Raw genomic sequence first — 20,769 nt, 5'->3', positions numbered from 1 at the left:
CCCTCTGGCTTGAGAGGTAGCGGCTATCTTCACTGCAACCCCTTGAGACAATCTGTTCTCTCAGCCTGTGCAGATGTTGGCAGATGTTGTTTGTCATTGTGATATAACAGTGCACCATGGGTTTATGTTTCAAATTGCTCTGAGCAGTGAGGCAGAAACTGATGGGAAGCCAGTTCTAGCCCTTAGGCTTTGTAGTAACTCTGACGTGTTGCCTTCTGTGTAGGCACAAGTCTACCAAAATAAAATTATTCTGGGAATAAGACATTTTTAGATGTGAGAGAAAGTAAGAAACAACAATGGGGACTGGGGAAGAGCAAGGGAGACAGTCCTAAGAAAGTTACTGACCAAAGAATTTACATAGTTCAGCTGGAAGATTTTTAGTCTTTGCTTTGTTCGAGTTGCAGACACTACTGATGCAGTGGTCTGATTGCTACGATTTAAGGGCTGGCTCACTGCTCCAGCTGTGGCCAACATTAACAAAAGAATGAACTTCACCTGCATGATCTTGTGCTCGCTCACTGTATTGGCTGTTGGAATCAGGAACAGAGAAGAAAATGCTAAATATTCACAGAGAAGTGCAACAGGATTCCAGTAGTAGTCTGGCAGTAATCATGATTTTAAAGTCAAATAAGCATGTAGTCCCTGAATGAGCAGACACACTCCTCAAGTGTAGCTTATTGAAAAATTATTCAGATGGCATGATGGAGTTTCTCACTGAGTGTTGCAATTGTTTCCAGAATGAGCAGCTCTGAGCACAGGAAGGGAAGAGAAATGACACTGCCAAATCCGAAAATACAATCTGGCATTTGAATGAATGCAGGGTTGGTCTTTTCTGCTGCTTCTTTTCTCTAGTGGGTGGCCAAAGTTAGAGCCTTGCTTGTACCAATTTATTCCAGATCTTGTCAGTAATATCCTTGGTGATTCCTGCTCTTGGGCATAGTAGTTTGGTTTTTTTTGAAACCAGGAGTAAGCCATTTGACTGGGCTGGTACACAAGCAGAAAGGAAATAGATCATCTCTCCTTGTGCTGGCTCTTCATAAATTGTGGCAGAAAAACACAAGGGTTATAAATTAAGACTCAATGCAGAATGAGAAGAGATCTTTTCACAGTAAAATTTAATGATTCTCTTGAATATTTTGGAAAAGTTCAAAAGCAATATTATGTTTTTTCCATCACATGATAACCCTTTGAAATTACTGAGAATCAAAAGATGAGATGAATGTATGATCACATCTAGGACATGAAGTCAAGGCAGACTGGAAAGCATTTCTGGGGTGTGTGCGTACACGTGTTCATGCTGCTTAGCTCCTCCTTTACAGGCTGTGCTGTTATACCTGTGGAGTGGAAGAGCAGGAAAATGCTCTCCTTGCTGACCCTGTAGACAAGCACAAGTGCAGCTAATGTGAGAGCAGGAAAAAAGCAGGGTTTCTTAATGGGGTCATGGAGTAATGGTATCTCGCTTTGATCAAAACGGTACTAGGCATTCCTGGCCCTGGGAGCACTGAGTGCCAGATCTTGTTAGACACTAAGTGTATACACTGTGTGCCATCTGGGACATGGGCTCTAGGAAAGGGGACACTCAGAGCTGGTGTAAGCTGCTACCAGGGTGTTGCTGAGGTCCTGGGGCAGGTAAAGTTTATGCTGTCTGATGATCTGCCTGGGTTCATTACGGTGGAAGGATGTCTAGAATTTCATTTTCTATGGTACTTTCACCATAGCCGTCTCCTTTTCCCCTTAAGAGTCAGTCAAAACAAAGCCCATTTTAAAAGAAATGAATGTAGAAAATGTAAACCATAAGGATCTTTTACAAAGTGTCTTTTACAGTGCTGGGGACATAAAACAGGGCAGTGGAAGATAAGCCATTATGTATGTTGAGGAAGTCTAAGAATAAAGATTATAGGCCAACAGTCTACCTTTCTTTACAAGGCCTTGATTTACATCCCTGAAATCTCAAATTTAGCTATTACAATGAAGTCCTGTTGCACACAGAGCTGACTTTTTATCACCACTTAAAATCTAATTAATCCGTATTGAAGCACAAAGATTTCTGTTGTGTTTTAGGGTGAGGGGTCATAGAGCCCTCTTTGTTCATCCTCAGGCTTGTAATCATCAGGCATTGGGATATAATTTTACCAAGCAAATTGGAAGGTAACAGATCAAATCCTTATCGGAAAGCCTAACTCATGGTTTAGTCCATGGTCCTTTATATGAAACTCTGTATTTGTGAAGAACAAAAAAGTGTTTCAGAGCCAACGAAGGGTTAATAGAAAGGGCTTATATTTGGGGCAGCGGAGAACTAAAATCATCATAGCTTCCACCATCACTGAAGGGAGCAGTTGTTGCGGAGCTGCTCGGGAGAACTTCTTCCTTGAGCTTTTGGGACTCTGCTCTTATAATGGCCTTGGTCTATCGGCCAATGATGCAGTTAAGTGGCATACTCTTCTCTCTCTTGGGATGGATCCTGTCCTGCCTCACCACCTATTTACCCCAGTGGAAAAATCTTAACTTGGAACTGAATGAACTGGAGATCTGGACCATGGGACTCTGGCAAGCTTGTGTTGTCCAGGAAGAAGGGGGAATACAGTGCAAGGAGTTTGATTCTTTCCTAGCTTTGCCTCCAGAACTCAGGATTTCTAGGATTTTGATGTTTTTTTCCAATGGATCAGGGCTTTTGGGTCTCTTGCTCTCGGGCTTTGGGTTGGACTGTTTGAAAATTGGTGAAAGACAACAGGAACAAAAGAGAAGGCTGTTGCTGTTTGGAGGAATGCTCTTCTGGATATCGGGGATTACAGTTATTGTCCCAGTTTCTTGGGTTGCCCATTCCACAGTTCAGGAATTTTGGGATGAAAACATACCAGATATTGTTCCCAGGTGGGATTTTGGGGAAGCATTGTTTGTTGGCTGGCTTGCTGGATTTTGTCTTATATTAGGAGGATCCCTGCTTAGCTGCACAAGCTGCTCAACTGAAATCCATCCATCTTCCATCCACTATGCAGCAACAGAACAGCAAGATCAGTGTCAACACTTAGAAACTGAAACTAGGCCTTAAAATGGAACATTTTAAGCAGGACATAAAGACTGCCCTATCTTTCTCAAACCCTTGAGCAAGCCAGAAGCTTGTTCCAGCATCAGTTCAAAGGACTCTTTGTTACCTAGCTGATTTCCTAAACTTAAGTCTGTTTTCTCCATAACTGGCATTGGTGGGTGGTGTTTTCTCAGCTGCGGAACTGTCTCAGAACTTTGTTTCACAGCAGAATGCTGAAGTTTTCATAGCACAGAAAAGGTGCTTTTGCTTTCTCAAGGGCACTGTACAATCCTGCAAATGACTGCACATGTTCCCTTACAGCTTGGCTTTTAACCAAAATATGCTTCTTTTTCATACACAACCAATGCAATCAGCCTCAAAGCTTGACTCCCAGTTGCAATTCTCCACTTGCCTAATGCAGTGACATACAAACTTGAACTGTCACATCCTAAACAGTCTGAACACAGGGATTGCATCAAATTGTTTTTCCATGTACTTGGAGATTGTTGTGCTTGGAAAAATGCAGGTTTCTGAAATTTTAGCAAGTTTTGCATGTCTTTTTGTGCGAGGGCTGTTATGGCGTGGGTGCTTCATACCAAGTAACTGGTGGTGTCCCAGCCCAGCACATGAAGCTTCTCAAACCAGTTATTGTAACCCTTTCTGGCACCTGCATACTTTAAAGCAGTATTTCTCAGCCTATTTTTGGTTCATAAAAAAACCCTTGCACTATCTTCTTGCAATGCAGGTATTGAGGCATCATGTATCTTAGCCAAGGCTCCTTTAAACTCTGTTCACACTACCAGTAACCTCTAACTTTTGAGTCGAGCCAGTAACCTCTAAACAGAGGATATTTAATTGGCTACAAAGCAGGCAGCTTCATGTGGAAGTATATCAATGTGGTACTTAGTTTAACAAGAAAACAGACCAGTTGTAATGCCTTGGCAGATTGAGGGAAAGCAAAACACAGGCTCTTCTCCAAAAAAACCCAAACCAAACAAAACCACAAACCATACATGCCAAAACCCCCCACAAAATTAAGGTGAGCTTAACTGTGACCACACCCTTGAGCTACTGGTTTACCCATTGCTGGTTTCCACTACATGTGGAACCAGGCAACAGAAAGCAGGAGGGGAGGAGTATATCGTGCTTCATAAAGTATTGTTTTGTGTTCTGTACAACAAAGAATTATCAGAACAGTGTCTGTGAAGGTGAGCAGTTTAGAGCTTCTGTGACGCTAAACATGAAGTTGGTCCACAGACACAAGCTACAGTTAGCTGGACTGCTGTTGTCTGTACTAGGATGGATTTTAACTGGTACCTGTAACTATTTACCAGACTGGAAAAATTTCAACTTAGATTTAAATGTACTGGAGCTTTGGACCATGGGACTCTGGCAAACCTGTATAGTCCAAGATATAGGAGGAACACAGTGCAAAGACTTTGATTCATTCCTAGCTTTGCCTCTAGAATTCAGGATTTCCAGGATTCTGGTATCAACATCAAATGGATTAGGACTTCTGAGCCTTGTCATCTCTAGTCTTGGTTTGGACTGCTTAAAGATGGAGCATGCAGGGCAGAAGCTAAAGAAACAGTTGTTACTACTTGGAGCAATACTCCTGTGGATGTCTGGAGTTCTGGCCTTAGTCCCTGTTTCTTGGGTTACCCATACTATAATCCAGGAATTTTGGGATGAAGACGTGCCAGAGATTGTGCCCAGATGGGAAATGGGAGATGCACTGTTCAGTGGTTGGTTTGGTGGATTTTTTATAATTCTAGGGGCTTCTCTTCTGCTCTTTACAATCTGCTTATCAGCTGACCACCAACTACCAGAGCAGTATGCAATGGCAGATGTGCAAGACACCCATCGACATCTGGACACTGGAAATGGAAGACTTTAAAAGGGGAGATACCAGGTTTTCAGATTTCATACTCCTGCATTACAGTAAGAAAGGTCTGCTGAACAGAAAGGTTACTGTTTACAAGATGGGGGGAAGAGGTTATTTCTCACTAAATAGTTCCTTTAATCACTACTTACCTTCAATTTAATTGTATTAATTGATAACCTATCTAACTCACCTCTGTATTCCTCCAGAATCTGATCAATTGCAGATTTTTTTGGGTAGTTCATGTTTGTGTGGTGTTTTTTTTTGTTGTCGTTGGGGTTTTTTTTGTTTGTTTGTGTGGTGTTTGTTTTGGGGGTTTCTTTTTTTTTTTGGATAAGCAAGGTTATTCTCTAGGTCATGGAGGCTTGAGCATACTTTAAATGGGCTGCTTTACACAACATCTTTTTTTACAAAAATATTAGTTTAAGTCCTGAAACAGTTTGTAGAGTTCAACATGCATACAAAAACCCAATGCAGTACAACCTAGAATAGCGCTCCCTGGACCTGTGTAATTTACAGTAAACTAAATGTTCTCAGACAATGCCATGTAATACAGGATGCAGTTTTTACTTGAAGTTAGTTTTATACATTCAATTATGAAGAATCAGTTTCTATTATAACGTCCTAAGGCTTGTCAGCGATCGATGGGAACTTCCTAGCAATTGCAATGATTTTACAGTGACATCTGTTTCTGCAAAGAGCATATAAAGACATAGAACAGCAATAAAAGAATTAAATAAAACACTGGTCTGGGAAAGAGCTTTGTTTAAAAAAAGTATTTTCCAATCACTGAAACACATGGAAAGTGCAGAGACAAGTTAATCTATGTGACATACTGGCATACTCTTACAAATTAGAACAGAAACACGTTCAGAATATAACCTGATTAAATATTTAGTTCAGTCCTGAGCATTTGATATTTAATACAGTATAAACATAGCAATAGTTACAAAAAAGAGAGTCTTAAAATTATTTGATTTGTGTTCTATTACAGTTTGTGCTAAACTTTGCTCTTTTGGCTAAATATTGTTCTAGCAGTAATATTTAGATTTTGTTATATGCAACTGCAGTGACATTGGTACCTGGAAACAGAACTAAGGACAGTTGTTAGCCCCTGCTGTGAAGAGTAAATTCCCCTTCACGAGTAGTATTTATAGTTTTAAACTGCTGGGTTGGTATTTGTATTTTAGCTTATTTTATTCAGTGTTTCAAATGTGAATAATCTGAATGAGTAAAAACCAAAACCACCCCAAAATTCCAAACCCAGAATTGTTACAAGCTGCCTGTAACTATGTTCAGCTTTACCAATTCGGAAAATAAGGAGAACGAGTATGTTCAGATCTCCCATTTTAAAATGAGTTTTGCAAACTAAAGTCAGCAATCCTTAAGTTTTGACCTCACTTTTACTCACAAATCAAAATATGGTACTTTTTTTTTTTAAAAAAAAACCACCCTACAACATGTGAGGAGAAACAGCTAATCTGGCAAGAACTGAGACAGCTCTAAATATTGTTTTTTTTTCACAATAGCATCCTTATTGTCAAATATTTTTATGGCCAGAACTGAACTATATTAAACAAAACATAAATAAGACTGCAAATAAATTAAAGGGAAAAAAAAAACCAAACCACCATAAAGTATATCTCTAAACATCATTCTACAAACAACTTATATAACCAAATTGAGAAGCTGAAACTGTCAACCTTCATTTCACCTCTACATTAAATAATTCCAGATTTATTTCTTTTTTTAAATTGACCTTTCATGCATCAGTGTTAACTCAAACCCAAGAAACAAACAACAAGTGGGGCGTTCATAGAGGATGTTCAATCAGTCATCTCACCCAAACTGTCTGGCTATACACTTAAGAGACTGGATGTATTTGTGCACAAGAAAACCCTTGGGTGTTACACAGACCTCTCGTCATAGAATTGTCACTTTGCATTTAAGACAGCTGCTACCATAGTGCGGTTGTATTTGCTTCCATTGTCTCACCAAGTGATTATAGTCCTTTTGACAGATGAAGTCCGTGCTTATGTGGCTTGTTGCTTGGGGGAGAAAACTTCAGCCAGTGAATTAAATACATCCAAGTGCAACATATTAAGTAGAAAAAGACAGAATTCTGTTTTCTGCAGTGTCCACCTCCTTACACAGTACTCGGAGAAGGTAAGACTCCAACTGCTTTAACCAGACAGGGCTACTTACACATCTACATCTAACGTTTTGGACTTGTAAAAGAATGTAGCGGGCTGCTTCATCTAAGACAAATTTGAAATGTGCCATTCACATCTGTTTATTAAACCTGTGCACCTGTAATGGCACACAGAGTATTGTAAAAATGTTAGCTACTGTACCAAAACACCTGAAGACTTCAAAGAGCTTCAGGAGCCTTTCTTTCTCACAAAGTGTTTCTGATTTCTCAGTGAGTTTTTTCTCCTGGTATGAATGTTTTAATTAAACACCTTCGCATTTGTAAACCCAACAAACACTTTTACCTGTTCCCAGTTGGCAATATGACAGCCTCTAGGACAAAAGATTAACAAAAAGAAACTTTCATTTGTAAGCATACAGTGGATATAACTATGTTGGTATTAACAAATTTGATTCTGCTTCTAGTTCAGAAAGCAGCTGCCCCTTTTGGTAGTATCATATGAAATTTTTAGGGTTACTTGTCTGCCTTGCCTTTCTCACTCTCCTGCAGATGCAAGAAACCTTTTAGTGCAGGTTAAAGTACTGTACATTCACAGAACTAAACTGAACTCTGGCTCTTCCTACAAAGTATTAACAACAAATTTGTTGTGAGAAACAAAATTCTATTACCAGTGATGAATCTAAGTAGCAGCTGTTGTGAGGCAGCCTTGATGTTTTGGAAAGGAGCTTACACTTGTGGTTAACCTTTAAACTATAAAAGTCACACTCTAGTACAAAAATATTGCATGGCAAAACAGCCATCTTCACAGTCTGCTCACATGAAAACAGTGAAAAGATAAACAATCTTCTGTTGAACATAATATTTCTCAACACAGTGCAGTTCAACAGGATACATGCTTAGTACTGCCTTTGTTCCTTTGTTCCATCTTTACAAAATAAAAACACACAGGTAATACATACAAACTGTACAAAATCAGCATACCAAAATTAAGCTACTTTGGTTTTATGGTTTGGGGTGAGGGAGTTGCCATTTCTTAAGCATACAACAATCCAATTTGCTATATTTTACAAATAAACATATCAATAGTGAATGTAAAATAGAAGATCTGTGAAAGCAGGTTATTTGAACTAGAAAGTTCATCTGAAAAGGGATGAACAAGTGGAAACACACTGCAATGAAAATGAGCAATTATACATCATCAGCTGGAAGGGCTGGTATACTGATCTTTGCTCTTGTGAAGTATGCTATCTTCTCCCTGAAATTAGAAAAGAAAGCAAGTTGTTATTGTTACTATTTAAGGCATGACTTCAATGTCATCTGCTGTAGAGCTGCTAATATTACAGAACAGTTCTTCAAAATTATAGGCATGAAAAAATATGCAGTGAGGAAAATACACAGGGAATTTATTTAGAGCAAATGGGGCATTTGGACATATTTCCCTCCTTAGGCAGTTTCATGTATAAAGCCAGCTTCAGTTCTGAAAGAAATAAGATAAACTACAAAAAATCACATAAATGTAAAGTTATATACATGGTGTAACTATATACACTATTATTTATTATAACATACATATCATAAATAGGTAATATAATCTTAAAATCACTATTTTGTCAATAAGTGCAATGACGAGACTGAAACACCAGTCTAGTCACTGAATTTTCTGTGCTGGCATTTTGCGGGGGATGTATGTGAGAACCAAAGGGCAAAGCAAAACATTTCAGCCTGACTTGGGAAAAGTTGGGTAAAAAAATCAAAAAATTGTACCTGGGCAGGACTCAGAGAAGCAGAGTTGTCAACCCATTCTCTAGTTGCCTCCCCTGTGCTGTCACCATTTCTGTCTCGTATGAACTGAGATTACTGAAGCATAAGAAGTTCACACAAGCCTGTCTGCCAGCAGCCTGGAAAGCAGGTGATAAGTATTGGGGGCCTAAAACCTCCAGCTCAGAGGAGTCATTCTTCTTGAGAGCTTCAAAAACCCCCCTATGTGATTAGCCTGTGAGGCCACAGCCATGTAACAAGTACTGCTGCAATTCAGCCCTAGGATGCAACTATTTGTCCAATAGACTGAACCTTGTTTTCCACCAGCAAAGCCTGAGTTCCCACCAAAAAGAGTATTTCAGAGAAAAATGAGCTCTGGAAAATCAGCTATGTAAATTGGATTCCTTGGCTAGTAGTGTGGTGATTAGAGGATGGAGGATCTAGTTCTGTGATATGCTTCTTGCAGGGGAATGATGTCTTGAGCGCCGCTACATGTTCCTGTAAATTTGGGCAGCAGTCTCGTTGTGGTGACTGTCCAATGACCAGCACCAATGAAAACTTTCTCAAGACTTGCCCAGAAAGTGAAAACTTTGAAGATGCCCTGAATTTCATAAAGAAGATGAAGACCTCAGCTGTAGTGGCTTCTTCTGAGAGACCCCTTTTCTTTGCCTTGCATTCATTCTGTATCGCTTAGTCGGGGTTTGCAGGCCCCTATTAGCTTATGGATTTCACAAGCAGCTCCTGTAAGACTGGTTTGAAAAGGTGGAAAAACAAAAACTAAATCTCACACTTAACACCTGACTTAGATTTCCTATGCAGGAATCCAGAAATCAAATGTTAAAAACAGGTGTTAGTGACAAACCAGATTCAGTTAGCCTGCAGTACTGTTTCTGTGTGGAAGAGTAACCATCATTATTTTTCAAGTGACAGTTTTATTTTTCTCCAGAAGTGCAGCCTTTGGCTGCCAGCCTGCCACTTACTGCCCAACCTTTTAGGAATTTAGACCTGTCAGAATTAAGGTTTGTGATAGGAAGTGTTCATTATGGCTTATGCTATGCAAGAACAGTTGATTAATTACTTCATGTAATTGGTGCTGTTCCTGCAACCAAAAGGAGGAGGGAAACAAAAGGGAGGAGGGATTCAATGTTTTTTTGTTTGCACAGTAAGTCTCAAGGAAGGCACAAACAGTGGTTAATGAGTTTCCTGACAGGTGTGTACTGTTCCACTTCTTGAAGGGGCCACCTGCTTCAAGGCATCTGCCACCATCAGAAAAGATCCCATTACTTAAAGCCCACTGTCAATCTACTGTGGGTAAGGTGAGCCATTGCAATAGTCACACATCAAGCTGCAGCAGATGCCACACAGGGGTCTGAAACTTTTCACTCTGCTTGCTCCCCCACCACAGCTCAGCTGACATACTGCCCCCTCTGCCACAAGAGCAAGTGACCAAGGCCCAGTTCTGTGAAACCTCTGTTTGGAGCTCTCTTAGAAAGGTGTGATGTTTTTTGTACTTCAAAGGCATGTGGATTTTTGACTAATTTTACAGGGCATGCCTGATTATATTTAGAAATAATTAATCTTCCTTCACTACCCTATAAAGAGCATGAAAAGCAGAACAGGCCATACCTGAATGACTGCACCTGCAGTGGCACTTTCTGGCTCTGCTCCCGTAACCGGCACACATCCTTAGAAGCTTTCCTCATCAGCTTCTCAGCACTCAAACCTTGTTTCTGTTCTTCTTTTGACAGTTCAGCCTGTAAACAGTGAAAATTACTGTGTTGTGCTGATGATGAACAATGGCTTCTTTCAAAGAAATGACAAATTCCTTGTGTCAAGCAAAACACTTGGCAGTGCTAGGTTTATGGTTAGACTGAATGATCTTGAAGGTCATTTCCAACCTAAATGATTTTATGAAAATCTCTATACAGGAGAGTCAGCAGGACAAAAGACTGACACCACAAGCCTAACACATGGGTATGAAACTGGCTAACAAGAGTTTTTGCTTAAAAAAAGAAAAGCCATGCCACCACAGGTGGCTACTAGGTGTTAAAAATTTTCATGAGGTATTTCTTAGCTCTATAGTTGGACAACACCTACCTTTGCACAAAAAATGTCCATCCAAATATCTTTTTAAAACTCAATGATTCTCTTCCCATGTAAAATGCTTTCATTTCCTAATTTAAAGCTCACAAGAAAGCTGTCATTTTGGAGTAGATGTAGCTAAAAACATGCTTTAACTCAAGACACAACACCCATTCTGCAAGTGAGACGCGTCTCTTTTATGTGCGTTGTAGAGGTGTAAAAGCCAAGGCAAGTGAACAGAACACCAGCGGTAACGAGATCAGGGACCTTTCTTGGCATGACCCTTGTTGAGCAGCTACATACCCAGCAGTGGGTTACAGTAGCTCTGTGCCTCAGTTATTTGCTCTATTGCATGTCCATAGTAGCAAGCGCTGCTGGATCAACAGGACAATCACACCCACCCTTTTAGCAATAGGCTGCTACCAAAAGTTATGTTTTGTTTCTCAAAGAACTTTATCAAAGCTTTTTGAATGTCCAGTACTGTGAGTACTGTGTCCAGTTCTGGGCCCCTCAGTTTAAGAAGGACATTGAGACACTTGAACGTGTCCAGAGAAGGGCAACAAGGCTGGTGAGAGGCCTTGAGCACAGCCCTGTGAGGAGAGGCTGAGGGAGCTGGGGTTGTTTAGCCTGGAGAAGAGAAGGATCAGAGGTGACCTCATTGCCCTCTATAACTACCTGAAAGGTGGTTGTAGATAGGAAGGGGTTGGTCTCTCCTCCCAGGCAACCAGCACCAGAACAAGGGGACACAGTCTCAAGCTGTGCCAGGGGAGGTTTAGACTTGAGGTGAGGAAAAAGTTCTTCACTGAGCGAGTCGTTCGTCATTGGAATGTGCTGCCCAGGGAGGTGTTGGAGTCGCTGTCCCTGGAGGTGTTCAAGGGGAGATTGGACGTGGCACTTGGTGCCATGGTCTAGTTGTGAGGTTTGTTGGGACAGGTTGAACTTGATGATCCTTGGGGTCTCTTCCAACCTTGGTTGTACTGTGATACTGTGATAATGTGAAGAGCAGCTCTTTTTAGGTGGGCAGTCACCTGGATTTCTTAGACAAATGGCCACTGATCACAGGAGTCCCATAACTCATACCTTATCACTTCTATCATGTGTGCATGGCATGGGCAATGCTACCTTGTGTGTGCACTCATCTTCACTTCTAGACTGTAGGGACTGACAAATACTGTCCACTGTACTCTGAAATTTTGCTAGCTATCAAAATCTCATAGAAGCAGTACACATTCTTAAAAAGATTTTCAAATTCTTTAGAGCATGATTTTTGATGCTTGGTTTTCATCAATCAGACTGCAAAATGCTGTTCTATTACCTCAGGTTGAAACACACCCCCAAACCAGAAACAGTGATCTTCAAAGTTGGTTTTTAACTTAGGAGTTCACATCTCCAGTTCTGAATTCAACCCAGCAGACTCCCCAACAGCAAAACCAACTAATTCAGAACCAGTCAAGCCCATACATACTATCAGTTTCATTCTGGGTATTTATAGAAATCCATTCACGGTGGGATAGCAGTGCTGCTGCTCCGCTGAAATGTGCTCCAGCGTTTTGAAGACATAAAAGACCACTGCCCTTTCCAAAAGTCACTGAAAATCCAGCTGGTTTGTACTGCTGTTCACTTCTTCAGTCCCCATCCCCAAAACAGCTACAATTTGAAAATGAACTTAACCTATAAATATTGTTTTCCTTATTAGTTCATGAACATAAATTTGCAGGCTACAACTGGTAGTGTCTTACTTAATTTTGCACTGGCCATATGTTTTATCAGCTCTCCTAATTAACATTTATCTCTCAGCACCAAACAAAACTATATTTTCTCTTTTCCTTAACTATACCATGAGATTCTTGCAACTACTGCATTCCAGGTTAACAGCATGGATGACCTCTTTGTTTTCATCCTCCCTATTAACACGCACTCCCTTTTCATTGCTTTAACTGTGTTAAATTTTCAGGATGCTCTGATGCATGCAAGAAGGGCTGCATGTGACTAGGTTTCTGTTTACACGATGTTCTTGACTGACTTACAAAGGTAGTGAATCCTCCCTCCTATGTCAAATATAGAGAAGCACATAAAAACATTGGCTGTGCGGTCAGTGAGTGCCAAAAATCTGACACACACTCGCCAAAAATAAGTGCCAGATAGGAATTCTCTGTATTTGTGCTTAACTTAAGCAGAAACACTATCAAATTTTAAACTGAAACACTAATTCCTGTCTTGTTCTTCAGTGAGTTTTGCATAGAAGAAAGAAGGTGAATCTAAAGAAAAAAAAAAATTAACTGTGCTGAACACCAGAATCCTGCAACGAGGACATCTCTGTGGTACTAGTGACGTAATTACAGGTTACCTCCATGTGGAATATGTACTGAAAAGAAATAAAGATCTTTACAGATGTAAAGACACCTTCACAGGCATCTTTTTTGTACATACACAAAGAGGAAGTGATTCAGATGATACAGTGTCTGAAAATGTTCTTGCATGAGGATTTAAGACTCCAACTTAGAAACACTGCTCTATTTCTCACAAAAATGCAAGCTAAAGAAAAAATGCTTCTGGTGCACAGAATACCTACTGTTTTCTGATCTGCAGGTATTAGTGGGCTTTACATACTTGCTGTACTTAGGAAGGTGTGGTAGGAAGGGAAAGCATGGAGCGTCTGTGTTTGACTTCAAGCAGAGCAACTGTGTGCTAGCAAGCAGCCACTGATTTTCAACATCCCCCACATCTGCGGTTTCATTTTTCACTTGAGACTCTCAATTACTCTGGCACTTCCAGCTGCTGCATTAGTTTGTGCCATTATAATGCCTGCAGGATCTGAAAAATAATCTATGACAATGTTCTCTAGGCTGCTGTGTTTTGCTAACCCAAGAGGAAACACTGACAGCAAAGTACAGCATTCTCTGGGTTGTTTTGCACCACAGGGGAAGGCTGCAATGATTTTAAAGATATAAATATTTCCAGAAACTTTGTAACCACTCTTTGAAGAGGGGGGGTGGCTGTGATCCTTGTTCCAACTTTTAGCTTGGAAAGAAGGGCTTAAATGCTGTGCTGCAGCCTGCATACATTTTAGGGAGGTACGATATTGTCCTTCTCGCTCATTGCATTGCATATTACGGTGTTGATCATCAACATCAGATACACAAATTGTGACAAACCTATCTGCTGCCTTAAAGAACCAGCTGAAATAAGGAAGCACTAATCCAAAGTGTTTAGAGTATTAAATGTTGCAGAGGCATACTCTCTGCTAGTGGCAATAGCTTTAGAGTGGGAGTAGCTTTAAATTAAATAATTAAAACTGGTAATTTCTACTCTGCAGCCAGCATTCGATAAACTATGACCTTCTAAATACAGTTAGCTGTGCGGCTTTTATATAAGCTCTTATTTTTATGGGTTAAAACTTGGATCACATTCACGCAACGGATTCAGATTGTGTGGTGTTTAAACATTGTGTTGTCTTAGCCCATTTTGCCCACGGGGATTTTTTTTTCAGAACACTTGTCACTAGTAGAGTTTAGGCTGAGCATTGTTTTGTAGCCATCTTAGAACTCCACTAGCTACAGTCAACAGCAGGTGCCAAGGAAAGAGGGAGGAAGACAGACCAGAAAATAACAAAGCTGGGAGAATGTATTATGAAAAGGTTTTGTTTCCTAAGCTATCAGACAGTCGAGGACTTCTTGAAGAAGGTGGTGTTATTATGGTTAGTGACCTCAGGGGTTTTTCTTCCATGAATTTACCAAACTGCTTTTTGAATCTATGCAGACTTGCGGCAGTTTTTGTTGTGTGGAAAGCATTTTTAGAGTTTCTAAATGTTATGGTGTTTGCTTGCATTTAACCTGCCACCTCTTCAAATCCCTGCTTCCTCTATAATAAAAGACAATAACTGCTGCCCTCCAACCTTACTTGTGGTTTTATAGACTTCAGTTGTAGCTACTTGGGCCTCCTAACATGGAAGCTATTTCATCCTCTGACCATCTCTCGACCCTTGTAATTTTATTAATTACTTTGAGAAGAGGAACCAGAACTAAACAATGTTTAAATTATTGGCATAAGATACATTAATATCATAAACCAATGATTTGCTTTGTTTCAACCTCTCAGTAGTGCCTCTCTGACTTGCCTTTGTGACATCTGTGATTTTTTTTTTTCTTGTAACTGGAGAATCTCCTTCCTAACATCTAATTCATAGCTCAGCTTTTTATATGTAAAGAGACAGGATGCTTGGTTGTATGGTTTAGTTGATTGGGTAGTGTTGGATGATAGGTTGGACACGATGATCTCGAAGGTCTCTTCCAACCTGGTTTATTCTATTCTATTCTATTCTATTCGACTCATCCCTTCCCTCCTCTATTTCCTGACATTTAGCTTTTAAAAAATCAACAAACACAGATGGGAAAGGCTCCAGAGAGCATCTACTCCAAGATCCTGCTCACAGGTGACAAAGCTGGAGCTGGCTACTCAGGGGTTTATCCAATTATGGTCCAAATATGTCCACCACCTGTGGAGGCTGGTCTAGGGTTTTTTTGTCTGGTTTTTTTTCCTCTCCTAGTAACTTCTCTAGGCCCCTATTCCCATGCCTGATCACCCTCAAAATTACATTAAAAAAACCACCGCCACCCCAAAAAACAACCTCCCAGAACATAACAAAACCCCCTAACATCCAACTTTTTAATGTATTTTGTAGGAATTTTCCATGTTCAAACTTGGCACTGTTGCCTCTTACTCATTCTATCCTACTCCTTGTCTTTTATGCACGAGTAAATGGCATCCCATTACATTTTGTAGCAGTTCTAGAGACCATCACATGGAGAACAAACTTAGGCTTTCCTTTGCCAAAATTAGAACAATTATGTCCTGCATAAGGAAATAAGGCACAGCTGAAGTACCGGCCTTCCCACATGCCCCTGCCACTAAGTAATGGTCACTGCCTCTCTTGACCTGTTAGACATCTTTAGGCTACCAGTTCTGTGCAAACTGCCAATCAACTGATAGTGTGGCACAAGAAGCATGTGCATATCTGGGTTGGGATGTGAGAATTTTAGGTTAAAACTTTCAAATAAATGCTATTTCACTACACCAACCGCAACTATTACTCCATATAATAAAGTTTCTACTCTAAGTTACTGAAATATTTAGAGGGCACTAGAAACAAATTACCTCACATTCCAGTTTTATATGTTGTGGTATTGACTAAGAAATACTGCATCCACTGTGTTATTCAGAGGTGTAATTAGTCAAATGTGAGCAGTCTTTACCATGACAGACCCAATTCTCTTAACAAATGCATAGAAAAGGCATGTCTGTGTCTGCTCACACAACATCTGTATGCCGATTGTACCTGTTTCTCAGCTTGTTTCAGGAGTTTCTGGAATCGTTCATCCTCTAGCACACACAGGGGAAGGTCTGTCTCTCCTCTGCCTTTCATTTCCTCAAGCTTTTGTTTGAGGTCCCGCAAGACCTGAAGCTCATCATTCAGGCGGTTCTGTCTCGTGCGTGACGCCTGGAGGTCCAGCTCCAAGTCAAGGGACGTGCGTATGGGGAGCTCTTGCGTAGCTCTTCGCATGATTGGTTGGCAAACAGGCTGAATTGGTGAGGAGGCAGAACAATGAAAATTAATATCCACATAGGCTAGTGTAGGGTTTGACATACTACAGTCATAAAAGCTCAAATATATGTTTTTGTTTTTAAAGCAGAAAGCTGCTCTAATGAGATCCAAGCCCCCCAAAATAATCTATTCTGGAATTTTTTCAGCTGCTAGCTAAAAAATATGTAAGTTTTGCCAACCAGCTCTACAATTATATATTTACAGGTTAAAACAAGAAATCCAGCCCCATTCTGATCCCCAGGATAGCACAACCCACACTTCCCCATAGATTTCAACTATATTAATTTTTATGAGCATCTGTTTTTTTCAAGGTCTAAGCAAACACATAATGTTATAAACTCTGTAAACATTCATTTCTTTAGCGTATTTCACATTATTTACTGTTGTTCCTTTCATAGTGACTTTATGCATAAGTTGGGCAGGAGAAGCCTTTCCCAAATATTCAGCAGTACTTCCTCATGCCAGATGTAATCCTGGTACCTGGTAACAAACCTTCTGCAGAAATGTTTTAATCAAGATTAAATATAACTCTCTCAACTCATCTAAGAGTGAACTCCATGCAAGAGATACACAACCCTACTCTCTTGTCCTTTGATCCTTTTGCTACTCAAAACACTCCTGGAGAAGAATAAATCTCCTTTGAAAGGCCATGTGAATCCTTGAAATTTACACTCAATTTTACTCATGATATACGTCACTGGTGTTGACTTTTACACAGCATAAGACACCTTGGGTCACTCTGTAATATCTGGGGTTTTTAACACCCCTCTGACAGTAACAACATCAAATATAACAGTAAAGACCATGACACTGAGCACCGGTGTCTTGCTGCTGGCTTCAGCCATGACTAAAACAACGTAAGATTTGGTGGGAGGCGTGGGGGGGAAGGAAGATATAAATCTGAGACCAGTGTTGAGACTCCAGCCTAAAACTACAGGGCTAGATGTGCTTTTGCTGCAACCTTGACATAAAGCATATTGATTAAAGTCACCTGCTCTTCCTTCTCTTCCCAAGCTCTGTTTCACCCATGCCCAGGTCACACAGCACCTACCCGCTTCACTCGGAGGCTCCGCCGCTCTGTGGCGTTTCTCACAAAGAGAGACTTCTTGGCTAGTGTTGAGCTGTCGCTGTCACTTCGATTCAGCTGTCAAAATGTACATATCAGACATAAAGCACCTTCACACAGAAATGCACCTGTATTGTCATCACCAGTCAGGAAACCTCAGTGCTGAGAAACACATAGATCATACTTTGTACAAAGTAAGATTTTTTTTTTTTCAACTAGAAGCAGTCTTTACCCTAAAATCCTATTTCTAATTCAAGACAACCATTGATCCTACTATTCATTCAGTAAGTACACACTTTAGGAATGCAAGGAAGGTAGTGATGGTTATTAATACCACCAGATCACTGGCTGGGTAGATTTCATTTACCTGGGGCAGGCTTTTAACAAATTTATTATAGAAAGGTAAATCACCGTGGACATGTACAGTTTCTGCTTCTCAAAACCATGCACAACAGCTCAACAGTAGTTGCTTCTTAACTGCAGCACTAGTTGCACATACCAGTGCGGACTGATTGTTAGATGCATCAGCATGCATGGGGGTAACCCTCAGAGAACAGAGAAGCATCTGTCAGCAGGGTATGTATTTCACCTCTTCAGAAAAGGACAGACTAAAAGAATCACTCTGCTAACATTTCATAACCAGAGCCTTTAGCATGCTATACACAGTTGGAGGTGAGAAATACAACCTCTTGCAATATGAATACACCTCTCAAGAGACAAATCTGTCTTCATCACAGTCACTACTGGGAGCTAAGCCCTGGATACACACAGGTGACTATCATCACTGATGTTTTTTAAGCACTTTTTAAGGGAATTTTTCAAAGCATCCTTTAGGCTTCAAAAATACATGCTTGCTGTAACATCATAGGAAGTAGGTGCTTCCTTAAAGCTAGGCCACTTGCTTTAGAAAGAGAGCAGCTGGCAGTTGGTGTGTATCCAACAGATGTGTTCCCCAAGAAGAGCACAACACAGCAGGCAAGGCTGAGTAGGCTCATAGTGCAGTGTGGAGACTGGTGAGACCTTCTCCAATGAGTTGGATGCAGCTACAGAGCACACTGTTGAGCTCCACCTGCAAGTATTTGTGAAACTGCAAAAGATTCAACTGTGTAAACATGTTTTTTTCCCAGGGCACTTTGATTTCAGACACAATGAGAAAGACAGTGATTTATACAAGATGTGTTTATGGCTTCTGGTAGCAGGGACGTAGTAATGTGCAAAGCTACAAAAGCCCAATGCTTTTCCAGGTGCAACAAATTCAATTAAATCCATCAGAGCTATTTCCCATTGCATTTCCTCCACAGGCAGCAAGTTAAGACTAGTATTTTTGCCAATATAACTAGTTTCAAGGGTATAGGAATTAAGGTGAAAGCTAGGATCTGAATCAGAGCCAGTAATTTATCTGAATTCTGTAGAGGTTGTTATGAAAGTCACCATCCCAAGAGGTGTTAAAAATACATGCACACATAGCACTTCAGGATGTGGTTTAATGGCCATGATGGTTTTAGGCTGAGGGTTAGACTTGATGATCTTAGAGGTCTTTTCCAACCAGAACAATTCTGATTCTGTGAGTCTGTAGACTGCATGGAATAGGTATTTAAATACGTAGATACTGACTATAGATACAATTTGGTTTAGGCCAAGGAGAATTTGACAGAGAAGTCATCAACTATAGTGTTCCCAAATGATAAAAGGAACCACCTCTAACTGAACTGAAGAACTATAGTTGTTGTTTTTTTAAAAAAATCTTCCTTGTATGAGTAACCTTACATCTTTGAACATGATTTTCACAGTTAGACAGCACCAGGGCTGACAAATCATTTCTTTTTTCCACGCTACCCTAGATCTAGAGATTAGAGAACTTTGTTGCCAAAGCCATGTTTAAAACCTCAGCCTACAGGCAACATTCACACAGCTTTCAAAGATGTAGTTACAGCACAATTTTGGGTGCTCAGGTTTAAAGCCCCTTGAGATACAAAGTGAGGTTTAAAACCTCTTTCCACACCACTACCCTTAAATGATGACATTATTAAAAGGCAGTAATGCAATGGCAGTTTACAGTGAATTCACCTCCACGTTTTTACAAATTGTTTTGCTAGGTGAAAGCTGCAGTTGCTGACAGGCAGGGAACAGGCCTTCTGCAGACAGCCAGCACAGGCACCTGTGTTACTTCTCTGCAATGCGATGTATTTTTGCCTTAGTGAAGGTGTTTGCAAGAGTATGCAACGCTGCTGAAAGTCAATTCTACCCTGCATCAGCTCAGTTAGAGAAAGAACCTAGGGGAAGCGTAGGCTCTGCCTCTTGCAGGGGAAACTGGCACATGACTCACTGTCATTAATGCATCATTCCCAAGAAGTTAAATGACTCTTTAGTTAATAGCTCTTCATTTCAAGTGTTTTTCCTCTCACCCTGCAGATGTATTGGTTCCGCTCGCCCGGAGAGAAGGTTTGTGAGCGCACTATCATGCTGTTCCTGACAAAGGGACGCTGTCTTGAGCTCCAGCTGGCTCTGTCCTTGGGTCGGACTGTTGTGTTCTCATTAACTGATTCCTCGGTGTTAGTCTCTTTATCAACCTATAAAAAGGAAATTAGTTTAGAAGAACTACTATGTCCAGACACATGTCACTGCCTAGCTTTTGTGCCTTTGCGTTTTACAAGTGACCTTGTTACCTTGCAGTGGATGGAAAAAGACCAGCAGCAAAAAGCATATTGCACACCCCCCAAACTCCTAAAATCCATGTGTGTGGAGGGTCTTTTGAAGGTACTCTCTGCATGCAGTAAAACCAAAGCTTTCACAGAAAGGCCTTTGCTGCAGATGGTCTGATTCAACCACAGTACAAGAAGTCTTCTGCCTGTCCATTTGCAGATGTTACCGTTGTGATTATTATTGCACATTTGTATTTATTTTGTTCTGCATATGTAGAACAACAATGTTCTGCTACACTAGAGATGAGGTCTCTGTATATCAGAAGGGGCAGCTGGGGAAGCTCTGCTGCCCAGGTTCTTCCAGCCATGCTGTTGTATGTCCTCCAAGCCCCAGCTGCAGAGCTGTTTTATGGCAATCTGCAGAACTGCACCAGCTGTGTGAAGACAGGGAAAAGATGCAGCTAGCTGTTGTCCCTTTGGAGCAGCCTGCTGCCTACTGCAGTTGCCCCACAAGGTATCACAGGGAGCCTCAGGTGCTAACATCTGCGTTGGTGGCACTG

The 20,769-nt window shown here is 40.7% G+C and overlaps 3 protein-coding genes across 4 annotated transcripts in view; 2 read left to right on the top strand and 1 right to left on the bottom strand.

The window, feature by feature from the left end:
- The first annotated feature begins 1,303 nt into the window (after positions 1 to 1,303).
- On the top strand, positions 1,304 to 3,362 carry LOC104296537 (claudin-22). Its single transcript, XM_054166369.1, has one exon. The coding sequence runs from the start codon at positions 2,396 to 2,398 to the stop codon at positions 3,047 to 3,049; it is 654 nt and encodes a 217-aa protein (XP_054022344.1). The 5' UTR covers positions 1,304 to 2,395; the 3' UTR covers positions 3,050 to 3,362.
- Positions 3,363 to 4,265: 903 nt separating this feature from the next.
- Positions 4,266 to 4,950, top strand: LOC104296536 (claudin-22). The gene has a single exon (XM_009896357.2). The coding sequence runs from the start codon at positions 4,266 to 4,268 to the stop codon at positions 4,920 to 4,922; it is 657 nt and encodes a 218-aa protein (XP_009894659.1). The 3' UTR covers positions 4,923 to 4,950.
- A 2,371-nt stretch (positions 4,951 to 7,321) lies between these two features.
- WWC2 (WW and C2 domain containing 2) overlaps positions 7,322 to 20,769 on the bottom strand; it is a 95,631-nt gene continuing 82,183 nt past the window's right edge. For both annotated transcript variants that reach the window (XM_009896356.2, XM_054166347.1), the window contains 5 exons: positions 19,973 to 20,137; positions 17,553 to 17,645; positions 16,235 to 16,477; positions 10,444 to 10,571; positions 7,322 to 8,314 (listed from right to left, as the gene is read on the bottom strand). In XM_009896356.2, the coding sequence (XP_009894658.2) occupies positions 8,248 to 8,314; positions 10,444 to 10,571; positions 16,235 to 16,477; positions 17,553 to 17,645; positions 19,973 to 20,137 (696 nt within the window). In that variant the 3' untranslated portion in view covers positions 7,322 to 8,247. The remainder of the gene's footprint in view (positions 8,315 to 10,443; positions 10,572 to 16,234; positions 16,478 to 17,552; positions 17,646 to 19,972; positions 20,138 to 20,769) is intronic.

This window comes from Dryobates pubescens, chromosome 1 (genome assembly GCF_014839835.1).
Source record: "Dryobates pubescens isolate bDryPub1 chromosome 1, bDryPub1.pri, whole genome shotgun sequence".
Taxonomy (NCBI): domain Eukaryota; kingdom Metazoa; phylum Chordata; class Aves; order Piciformes; family Picidae; genus Dryobates; species Dryobates pubescens.
This window is presented reverse-complemented; position numbering and strand designations above follow the sequence as displayed.